Source organism: Triturus cristatus, chromosome 2_2 (genome assembly GCF_964204655.1).
Source record: "Triturus cristatus chromosome 2_2, aTriCri1.1, whole genome shotgun sequence".
NCBI classification, from domain to species: domain Eukaryota; kingdom Metazoa; phylum Chordata; class Amphibia; order Caudata; family Salamandridae; genus Triturus; species Triturus cristatus.
In genome coordinates this window covers 58,919,277-58,931,381 of record NC_140582.1, presented here as the reverse complement: position 1 = coordinate 58,931,381, position 12,105 = coordinate 58,919,277, and the positions used below count along the sequence as shown (strand labels likewise).

Sequence of the window (12,105 nt, the reverse complement as noted above, 5' to 3'; positions counted from 1 at the left end):
CCAGGCCGAAAGAAGAATGTAATTGCCAAAAATAGCCAGAAGAAATGGTACGGTACTTAAGTGGGCTAAGATAGATAAGACACTTCTGTCAAAGGCAAAATCCGTTTGGGCACCTTTATCAAAGCATACAAATATTTTCAACCACTAAGCATACATCACCCACATCATCAGCATTCAATCGAAACCAACAAAAGTGATATAAAAATTATTTCTTTTAATTTATACTTTTCTCGTAATGAAATGTTATTATTATAAAATCCACATCATCAATATACATCAAATAATAAAAAAAACAAATATAAAATGTTTAAAAACAACAGTTAATTAGAGATATCAACATCAATCTTGTCCAAGAAGCACACCGAGTTTGACAATTAGAAATATAGAGATCATCTCTTTTTCTTTTTCCTTATTGTTGGTGACCCCTAGGAATACTTGGGTGGGAGATGAACACAGAGCAAGCGACGCGTTTCGGTGGCACAATTCGAATGACCACCTTCTTCAGGCTTAATGTGATAAGTCAGTATCTCCCCAAATATCTAAAAATGACAGTATATGAAAAAATATAAATAAAAAATACGAAATGCACTCATTTGACTCTTCAAACATATCTTATTCATATAGTCTCCTACTAAAACAAATAGATGTTAAAACAAACATTTGTCATTATAACAAACATTTTATATCACAATATTGGTTTCAAGCATGATGATTCAATAGTTATCCAACCCATTCTACTATTTGTTAGCAGCATCCATATTAAAACCGTTATTTAACCAGATAGAAATATTAGGTCTAAAATTTTGTGATCATGCTGCACTTTCTTTCCAGATTAGATGGAATAACCCTTTTAGCCAGGCCGAAAGAAGAATGTAATTGCCAAAATTAGCCAGAAGAAACGGTACGGTACTTAAGTGGGCTAAGATAGATAAGGACATAGTCGTCCCTAAAATAATTGGCTGGACTCAATACGAAATTAAAACCTGCCTTAACCTGACTAGTGATTCGAAGACTATTGTAGATGCCTTTGTCTCACTACTAACGGCAGCGGAAGGTCATCTATGTTCGTATAATAAGAAAACACAATCTGCAGACCTGCGTTGGTTTGATAAGTCGTGCACAAAAGCTCTTGGCAATCTACATAAAGTTTTAAAAGGGAGACCAAGAGATAAGGAACTGATTGCTTCCGCCCGTGCTCACTATAAAGAATGTAGACGACTTAGACTGCAAACATTAAAAGAGGAGGCTTGGGCCAACTTGCATTCAGCGGCTCTGCTAAGACTCAAAACTATTTTGGACTGTAGTGAATTCTCCTTTGCTGCATAAGGATTCAGGTCCCTCACTAGAGGCCCACGTAGGAGAGACCTAATGGGTGGAGCATTACTCAGGCATTTTTGGCCTTGCCCAAAATGGGGAAAGTTCAGAAGAAGGTGTTTTGAATTTGGATGTACCCACTCCTATTTCTTTCTCTGTGGCAGAAGTGAAATACACCCTGTCGCAATGTAAGGGCTCCAAAGCCCCAGGCCCGGATGGGGTCCCAGTTGACCTTTTCTTTGATACTCCAGATCTCTGGCTCCCGCTTCTAACAAATTAATTCAATGCAATCATCTAAGCTGGCCTCATGGAAAACAACTACTGTTGTCCCAATTTATAAAAAAGGGGATACATCTCTACCTAAGAATTATCGGCCCATTTCACTTTTAGATGGAACCCTAAAGTTAATGGGTCGTCTGCTTTTAAATCGGCTAAAAGAATGGGCAACTGCAAAAATATTTTAATACTGGTGCAGTATGGTTTAAAAAAAGGAATGGGCACCTTAGACCAGTGCCTAAACCTAAATCTAATCGCAGCTACATACACCCAAATTAAGGAAGGGACTATTTTTATGAGGATTATGGACCTCTTGGCAGCTTTTGATTCCGTGTTGCATAGTACACTGTGGACCATTCTGAAGGATATGGGGGTCGACGATAGTTTAATATTATTTATTCGTCAACTGTACTCTCAATGTACAGCCTGTGTGAGGTTCGGTAGTCAAGGCGAATGCACTAGGTCATTCCCTATCCTTAGTGGGGTCAGGCAGGGGTGTGTGTTAGCCCCATTCCTGTTCTCCCTGTATACAAATGATATTGAAACAGCAGTTGATCAATCCACAGTGGATGTCCCCATGATTAATAGAAAACGGGTCTCCATTCTGCTTTATGCAGACAACGCAGTTTTAATTGCAAGAACGGGTCTAGCTCTGCAAAAGCTCTTAAATAACTATGTATCTTACATGGCCTCTTTGCAGCTAAAAGTAAATGAATCAAATCTTTCATTTTGATAGCAGGAAAGCAACCAAAAAAAATACCCTCTTTCTTTATCGCGGAACGGAAAGTAGAGCTTACCAAGTCCTTTCTATATTTGGGTGTACTTTTTAATAACAGGGGTACCTGGACAAACATGATATTAAACAGATGTAATGCTTTGGAAAAATGTATGGTGGCGACGTTCTCCTTTATTAAAAAACTGGGAAGTAAGCCACTAGAGCCAATAAAGAAAATCTATTCTGCTAAGGCAGTTTCTTCTGCGACATATGGAGCGGGGATCTGGGGAATTTCAAAGGTTGATCATCTCCAACGTCTAGAAGATCGCTTTAAAAAAAATGTATTGTCTTTCCCTATTAGCTGTTCAAGTTTTACAATGCACCAGGAATTGAATGTACCATATATTTCAGATGTCATATCACTTGCCCCAGTTTTATTCTGGCTTTCGATTTGGAAAAGGCATACATTGGGCCTAACCCAAAGTATTATTAAGGATTGCTTGGCATCCAAAAAGGCCCAGAAGGTACCTTGGCTCAAATATGTAAGAGAAACATTAGTAAGCATGGGCTTAGAAACTCTTTATAACGAACCCTTAAATTGCCAATCAATCCCTAAAACTGAAATCAAAACCTGCTTTCAAACTCTTAGGGAAAATAATAGATATACATCTAATTGTAACAAAACTACGGTAGCACTATACCTGGGTCTGCCTTCTGTGCCCGAAGGTTTAAACTCATATCTGACCGTGGTGACTAATATGCGTCATCGATACGTGCTAGTTCCATTTAGACTAAACCTCATTCCTTGTATGCTGGGTTTTCCCGCAGAAGTATACACAATGAGTGAACTGCCAGCTTTTCCGTGTAATTGTATTTCCCCACGGTCCAGCCCCTATTTTATATTTTTTTGTAAATGTTATACCCCTGAGCGTAAAAAGTACATTTGTCCCATTTTCCGGACCAGCCCTGTACTTTCTTCAAGTGTTACCTGACCCATTTGTTTGTTTTTCCCTTTCATCTTTTTTATGTATGTCCTTAGCAAAGCGGAGATCGATCAGTCTGGAAAGTGCCCAAAATTGATGATCGCTCTGTTCAGTTTGTAGTTTGTATATCTAAAAGAATCTATTAACATGCTTTTAATTGTATTTTTTAAACTCACTTTTTATTGTCTATTTTATCTGTAATTATTGATGTTCTATTATAAAAATGAGATGTTTTACTTGATTGTATGTTTGTCTTTTCATACTTTTAAGACCTTATTGTTAAGGCCGAATAAAGTTAACTGAATTTGAACTTGGTGCGCATGATGTGTGTGTGTGGCATACCATTATTTCTAATTAGTGGTTGTGCTACCAGAATTCAGATACTGTGGTACAGATTCAGTAAAACATGTTTTCCCTTTTGTACAGTAAGGATTATCTATAAAAGGGAATTGCATGGCAAGGCGTTTCTTGTTTGTAACAAACTAGTATCTCACCTTGCAACCTTTCCACATCCTTGGGATAAGATGGTGAAAGGTCTTCTGCAAATCACAGTAAGGTTATTGGTGGCACATAGGTGCTGTAAACAGTGCCCACAAGCTACTTTGGCTCTGATGTTGGTATCATCTTGTAGTAATGATGGAAAATTTCAGAAACTGAATACACTCCTCCTTTGGTGTCAGTCTATCTCAGCACCCAAAGAAAACACTCTGAATTGATCTGAACAGAACTGAAGCTGAAAGAAACCTACAGATTGCACAAATACCAGAGGGCTTCCTGGTGCTGTATACCAGATTATCCAAAATCAAAAGGCAATCTGAGGCTAATACAATGAAGAGACAACATTGCTTTCCTTTACAAATTGTTATTTTCTAGTTTTTAATATCAGGGGTATAGTGTTACAACAGCGACCGCTAACCCTGCAAGGGAGGAACAACCACATCTCGTTCAGCTAAAGCAAGGCACCACCAAGAGAAGACTGACTGTAGAGTGGAGATTGACAAGTCAACATTGATGTAATATTGGCCCTCCAAACCCATGTGTCATTCTGTTGAATTTACTAACTGAGAAAAAAAGTTAAAGTGACTAGTTCATTGTATTTCATTACCCAACATGAACTCTTTTTCAGGCTGTAAACAGTCTTAAGAAGGGGAACACAGGGCCAAATGTATAATGGAGCTTATTGCACCCCTGTTACAGGCAGCATCTGCGATGCAGCCTGAACCCTTCTTTTCACCACAGTGGTGTTGTCAATCCAAGACCATGCAAAGAAGCTGGTAGCAAGGATTTATAGAAATCCAGCCTCATCAATATTCCTAAGCAAATCAGGATGACCAGGCACAAATGCAGAGAAGCATGCAGTGAGGAGCAAACATCCATCTCTGCATTCACAAAGGACCATTATTGCAACCCCCAGTTTTTGTATAAGTGGCAATCAGTGACACACATGTCAATCAGTGACACGCACACTTCTTGGTTTTAAGTCGTGTTCATAGGATCTCACAACTTTGCGTGTCACAATCAGTTGGCGGCTAATCGTGTGAAAGATCAGTGAGGCGCACACTGTTTATAAAGGGAAGTTTCCAGTGTCGCGGCAAGTGGTGTGAAATTGTTCAGTGACACTAAAAACATACAAAAAAAAAACAAAGGCGTGTTCCTGTTAACTCTTAACAACAGTGACACAACACTTTTTTTCTTTGATTTCACCGAAGGAGCCACTGCTTGTTTTGGCAGCAACCAACTATTCAGTGACGCACACTGCTTCAAGTATACTGTTTCCACACATTTGACATTGTGCTACACGGTCATTATTAGCTTGCGATATCCACATTTGGAGTTTCATCAAAGCTTATGGTTAGGATTGGTTTAATTGTAGTGTTTTCTTTACAACAGTGTATATACAAATTCCAGGATTATATATGTGAAATAAATAAGAATTATATATATTCGTAAATATATGTATTTTTGTTTGCAGTGTGATCCAGTGTAGATTTAAATTATAGTTCACAAAAATGCAGTCGGTAAATGCACCTACGCCTATTCTCCAAAGCCCAGGTGAACCACCATTTAAGTGGAAAACCTGGTTCAGGGCATTTACGAAGTATTTAGGTGCCATTGTAGGAAATAGGTATTGCCCACAGAGGAAAAGATTCCTTTTGGAGCATAGATTTGGATTTGAGGGGCAATCTATTTATGAACACTTACCTCCGGTACATCAAGGATCAGATGAAGAGCAAGACCTGATGAATATCAGGAGGCAATACGAAAATTGAAAAAGCAACTTGATGTACAGCTGAGTCTGACTGTCAAGAAACATATTTTTTACGAGAGAGTAGCACCAGGAGGAGTTTATAGACTCATATTTAGCAGCATTATGCATTTTAGCTGCTGATTGTGATTTTGAGGATTTCCCAAGCCAATTGATTAGAGACCAGATAGTGGTCAGAGGTTGGGACAAAAAAGTACAGGAAACGTTGCTTGCATTAAAAAACCCATCCAAAACTGATTTGCATATGGCTTGGTCTGAACTGGGATGGCAAAGTGAGCTAAAGAACAATGATCGATTCAACCCAGATCTGTGACTAGGGGTGAGTGTCTGAAAAGTTTCAGTGCTCCGCCCATCATCTCCTTGTGTTTGTGCGTCCTAAGTTGGCAAGGTATGCCCAGACGTGGGTCCCTTGCTCACTTTGCCACTGGATTCAAGCTAGCCTGGCTGATAACGGGTGTTACCCCGAAACTGGTCCCAGGATGCTTGTTTCTGGTCCATGGAAGACCTGGCTTGGCAGTTCGGGATGGACTGTTCCCATGAGGGACAGCGTCAAGACTGATTTGCATATGGCTGGGTCTGAACTATGGAGGTGAAGTGAGCTAAAAAAACGATGATGGATCCAACCCAGATCTGTGACTGGGGTTGAGTGTCTAAAAAGCTTCAGTGCTCCGTCCATCATCTCATTATGTTTACATTCAAAAGCCCATCATTAGCAAAAACAATTGATAATGTAAAAAGTATGGATATATCTCATAAGGCTTCAAGAAAACTGATAAGCAAAGAAAGTGTTGGGGTGCATGTAGGTGCTAACAATGGGGTGGGTAGTCAAATGAACGCCAGGTCAGTATTTCAAATGAAAAAATATGAATTCACAAAAGTAGACAAAAATCAGTTTTTAAAACAAAAAAAATATGTTTGAGATGTGGGTTTCCTCAATATTCTCCCATGGGTCATCCTTGTCCTGCTAAAAATATTGCATGCAGGAATTGCAGGAAAATTGCCCATTTTGCCAAAGTATGTCAATCTGAGAAGAACAGTGTCAATATTTTGTATGAGTGGGATGGCAGTGATGATAATGTTTAGTTATTGGATAAGACTAAGGATCTAGTTTTAGTAACAAGGGATGAAGAAGAGTCTACATGTAGAGATCCAAACACAGTCATTTGTGTAGATGGCAACATTTTGAAACTATTAGGTTATTCACAGGCCAAAAAGACGATCATCACAAAGGTTTTTTTAAGAATACGTGGACAGTCAAGAAATTACTAGTGCCATACAGGTGTCCTGTTTCATATGATGGAAAAAGTATTGAGTTGGTAGGGTACTTTGAGACCACATTGCAGTTTAAGGAGAAGGTCATTTATGGCAAAGTCTATGTCGCAAAAAAAGGTCTCACCATTTTGGGTTGGTATCACCAGGGATTATTTGGTATGACATTAAGGCCGGGTAAGGAAGTGCAAGTTTGTTTAATAAGAGAGAATGATACAGACAAACAACATGTAGATTGATAAATTTCCGAAAGTTTTTGAAAGGAGATTGGGAGGTATCAAGGGTTTTCAGCGTACAATAAAAGTTCAGGAGAATGCGGTACCATAATTTACGAAATGTGCCTTTAAGCATCAGAAAAGATTTAGCGGATATGCTTGAAAATATGTATATTGAAGGGGTCATTAACCCATAAAGTTTTCGTTATGGTTATCTCAAGTGGTTATTGCCTTGAAAAAAAGGGAGATTTGTGAGTTTGCATTGAACTACTCATTGTAAACAATAACATCTGGGTAGATGCTCCCCATTGCCACTAATTGACAATATTTTGACCAGTTATGTGGGGGAGGTGCTTTTTAGCAAGATCAACTTGGCATCCACCTACCACCAGGTTGTTCTAGAACAATCCTGCAGACATCTCACTGTTGTATTTCTCCAGCTTGTACATTTCAATTCAGAAGAATGCCTTTTGGTTTGTAATTTGCTGCCTCAGTATTCCAACAGGTCATGGAATCTGTGTTGAAAGTTATCTTTGGACTTGTTGCATTCCAAGATGATATTCTGGTAGCGACTAGAAACATTCAGGAGCACGATGAATTAATGTGTATGGTTTTGCTAAGGTTAGAACAGGCAGGATTCATTGCAGATTTAAAGAAGTGTGAGTTTTCTAAAAAAAAGTATTGAGCATTTAGGTCATGTAACCTCACAGCATGGATTAGAACCATGTCAGGGGGTAGTGGATCTCATTACTAATGCTTCAGTATGTGCCAATAAAGAACAAGTCGCATCTTTTTGGGGAGTTTTTGAATTTTACGTTAAATTTATTAAAATTACTTTTCCAGGGTCGTGAAAGTCGATAACAAAGTTTCCAGGGAGAGAGCTCAGGAGGAAGTCTGTCTAATGGAATGTCAGAAAGCGTACCAGTTCTGATAGAAGTGTTGGGAAATGCGCAAAATCAAACCAAAATGAAAAAGAAATTAGGAAACCTGCGAGATTAAGGGATTGAATCCACCTGGTTTGTTACGTTGGTTTAGAGAGTGAACCCTTCTGGTATGTTATGTTGTTGACATGCCAATTGTATTATCTTGATGGGTAAATATTTATTTTTGATTATGGCATTTCAGTTATCAAGTTTTTTTATTATTCATTTCTGCAAACTGTATATTTAACCTATTTTTTATATCTTTGTTTGAAATTTTCTTATTTCTTTTTGAAGAGGTATTGTGGTATTTAGAGTTTATGTATTTGGTGATTAAGGGGGGCAATGTGGTGATCTGTATTCATGTCACACATATTATTTCCCTCACGCAATGCTGCGTGACATCCTTGAAAGTATAACATTCGAAGTTCTCTGTGAGAATGTTCTATTTCAAGTGTAACTCTTGAGGTTGTTTATATTTTGAAACTCCACTCTAACTCTTTCTCACTCCAGAAATAGCCACAGATTATCATTTTCCATGGTGGAGTTGGAAAGGAAACACCTGCAAAATAGGCGGGCTGCAGGGAAAAGGGTTTCTAACCGGAAAAACATTTTACCAGTGAAGAATAATAGAAAATATGATTTTACAAATACTGTGGCATTCAATGATGCATTATTGTACCACATGCATTCTCTAAAATGTTTCCTAGAAGTATCCCTGGAAGAATGGTAGGGTTGCAACTTTCCAGCACTACATCTGCAAAATGTTATGAAGTCATGAAAGTTGTAAATCTGCACCTATGCCTGATAGTAAACCTCCAGATGCAGAGCTTTTCCTTTCTTTGTGAATTGTACCCAGAGCATAAACAATCTGCGCCTTCCATAGATTTCTGTGTGAAGGCTTTGAGATTTCTTTGAATTTATAAAAACGAGTAACTTTGCGAAGGTAGATCTTCTCAGTTACTAATTTCTTTGTGAAGGAGTGCCAATATTGACTCTTTAGGAAGTTCTTTAACGATTATGATTGACCGTTAGGATCAGATGGTTCTATGTGACTATTGGTTGAAGCACTTGATTTTATGGCTTGTGTGTTTTTGTATTTAGGTTTTGTACGAGTATTATTGCTCAAGACTGTGAAGGGAACATTTATCATGGACGGAACCTGGATTACGCCTTTCAAGACACATTGAAGAATATGACAGTTGACGTACACTTCATGAAAAGTGAGAAGGTATGTCCGCATAAAATTGTGCTTGTTAGTAACATCCTTAGAGGCCTACTTAAATCCTGCATGATTTACATGCACATGACCGCAGCTATGAGGAAGAGCAGAATCTCAAGTTCCAATGATGATTTTGACTTTTTCAATTAATCTCGTTTGTTTTTGTTGGTGTTATTATTATGAACTGTTTGGCCTCGGGCATGAGGTAGGTGTGACGTTTTAGGACACTTTGTCCACCAAAGTCGCAAGACTACTGTTTGATAGCTTATTGTTTAATTTAGGAGTAAACCAGCTCATTTGTGCACCTGGCACTGCATGCTGGTATAAATATTTGTGGATTAAAATGGGTAATGGCTACATTTTATATATATATTTTGCATTTCATTGAAGCAGTAATTCTTTTTTAAGTGCTCAACACTAGAGCCGATAGCAGCACAAGCTTAGAGCTCCAGTGTGATGCCAAGTACTCTTACTAGTAGCAGATGTTGCAGTTGAACGACTAACTTACAGTTATTTTGAGCGCTATACCGTAATAAAGACATTCTGGGCGCTGGGGTCAGGACACTCTACAGGTATAACTCCCTCTTCAGTTGTGTTTTTTAAACTCCATTAAGGAAACGTATGCCCCAAGAGTAACTGAGAGAGTATTCCAAATTTGTGAAACCTGTGCTATGGCCCTCACCCTGCTTTAGTGGAAATACGGAAATGCAAGATACCTTTTGCATGGAAAAGTCACTAGACTGCATGCTGTGGTCCACCTGCCGAAGGGATATAGGCACATCAAATGGAGCATGCCAAGTTTTTGGAGACATTTAAATGCTATACATACAAATTTAAAATGGATCAAATATGCCCTTAGTAATAAATTCACTTTTCTACCTGCTTCTGCTTGTGTTTACTTAGTCTCCATGTTAAACAGACTCTCAAGTTCTACTTTATATGTAGCTTACACAGCTTCTTGGGGCACATTAGATCCTAACTTGCAGTTATTAGCAGGGCCCAGAATGATCGACCAGTGCGGTTGAGAATGATGGTTAATATTCTCCACTGCTTAGAGTGTTGTAAATCCCTGTTTTTATAAACTGCTGCTACATATAGAATGGCTGATCCTTTTAAATATTGATTAAATCAATCAATCAAGGATTTATAAAGCACGGCAAATCACCTGTGAGGGTCTCAAGGCGCTGAAGTTGCTAACTGCTTCATGGGAATCTTTTCATTCAAACAGCCAGATCTTGAGTCCTTTGCTGAATTGCCAGAGTGATTAGGCAGTTCTGAGGTGCAGGGGAAGGTCGTTACAAGCCTTGGCTGGCAGGTGTGAGAAGGAACATCCTCCACTGTTGCCTTGGCAGATTGATGAGGATATCTCCGAGGAAGAGGTGGATCATAGGTGTCTGGTTGGTTGGTCATGCATTTGTTCATGTATGCTGGTCTTTCGTTGTGCAGGGCTTTGTATGTATCGGTCAGCATCTTGACCTGGCATCTTGCCTGAATTGGGAGCCAGTGTAGCTTCTAGAGGTGGGATGTGATTTTGGTCCATCTGGGGAGGTCGAGGATGAGTCTTGCAAAAGAGTTTTGTATTGTCTGTAGTCACTTCAGGAGGTGTGTGGTGATTACTATGCATAGTGTGTTCCCGTAGTCCACCCTGCTGTTGATGAGGGACTGTGTGAAGGTCCTTCTGGTGTTGCCTGGGAGCCATCTGAAGATCTTCCGGAGCATGCGTAGGTATGGAAGCAGGCAGATGAGACTGTGTTTACCTGTTTCTTCATAGATAGCTTGCTCTCCTTGATGATGCCGAGGTTGCAGGCGTAGTCTGTCGGGGGCGGGGATGGGCCAAGTTCAGCAGGCCACCATGCGTTAGACCATGGCGAGGTTTTGTTACCAAAGATGAGGACCTCCGTTTTGTCCGTATTGATCTTGAGACAGTTGTCCTTTATCCAGCCAGCGATGTTCATCAAACATCTGTAGAAGCTGGCTCTGGTGGTTTATTTTAACAAGATAATAATAATAATAAAAGAACAATAGAAGAATCTCTCTTCTGATCAGTGACCTTTTCTGCCTACTAACTTTCAGATATAATGTTTTAATAATTTGTGTGTGTGAATCATGTGGAATATATTTCCATACTTTCCTAACTCTGAAGCAATTATACAAATATGCTTGAACATTTCTGCTTGTCCTTATTTAACAGGGTTCCTCACAGTCCTACATTTTAACGCAACCCCAAACTTTACTTTCTGTGGCAGGTGAACCAATCATGAAATGGCCAGAATGAAAAGCATATTTCATGATTTAGAGACTACCAAACGCGTATTTCCGCATTTGTTGACCCATATTAGACAGCCCAGTGACTACATCCGCTTTAAGCAAGACTGTGAGCGTCCCTGTTTTCGTCGGTTCTGGTAAGAACAATTACTGCATTTTGTTTGTTTTTTAACATTATTTTTCATACGCGGAAGTATTCCCCTCACGTTTATCAATTTCTTTGTCATGGGCAGTTGGAAACAAGATACTGGCAAGACATTGTGCAACTATACAAAGTCTATGCTCGACCGGCTTCCAATGTCGGTAAGCACAACGTTACTCAGCGGTTTACTATACCCTGCTCTCTATTTGTTTACCATTACACATCATCCCTTTTTTGTTGTTTACAGCTACATATGCTTCGACCTGATTACTTGAGTAACATAGATATTAAGAATAGGCGCTACACAACTGTTGATTTTGGTAGGCGACTCTTGGTCCTCTTGTGTATTGTTGTTAGTATATATTATAATCCATGATAATTAATCAACAGATCATGGTTGTTCACAGACATTAGTCATAACTTGGAGCACAGCAGAATAAAACAGGTAGGAGTACCTACCGGCTTACTGTCTTCGTAATAGTACTTTCACGTCAGACTCATCTTAGGTTTTTTCTTTT

The 12,105-nt window shown here is 39.1% G+C and overlaps 1 protein-coding gene across 2 annotated transcripts in view; it reads left to right on the top strand.

Moving 5' to 3' along the window:
- Positions 1–12,105, top strand: part of NAAA (N-acylethanolamine acid amidase) — a 239,719-nt gene that overhangs the window by 84,172 nt on the left and 143,442 nt on the right. For both annotated transcript variants that reach the window (XM_085640978.1, XM_085640979.1), the window contains exon 3: positions 9,063–9,189. In XM_085640978.1, the coding sequence (XP_085497104.1) occupies positions 9,063–9,189 (127 nt within the window). The remainder of the gene's footprint in view (positions 1–9,062; positions 9,190–12,105) is intronic.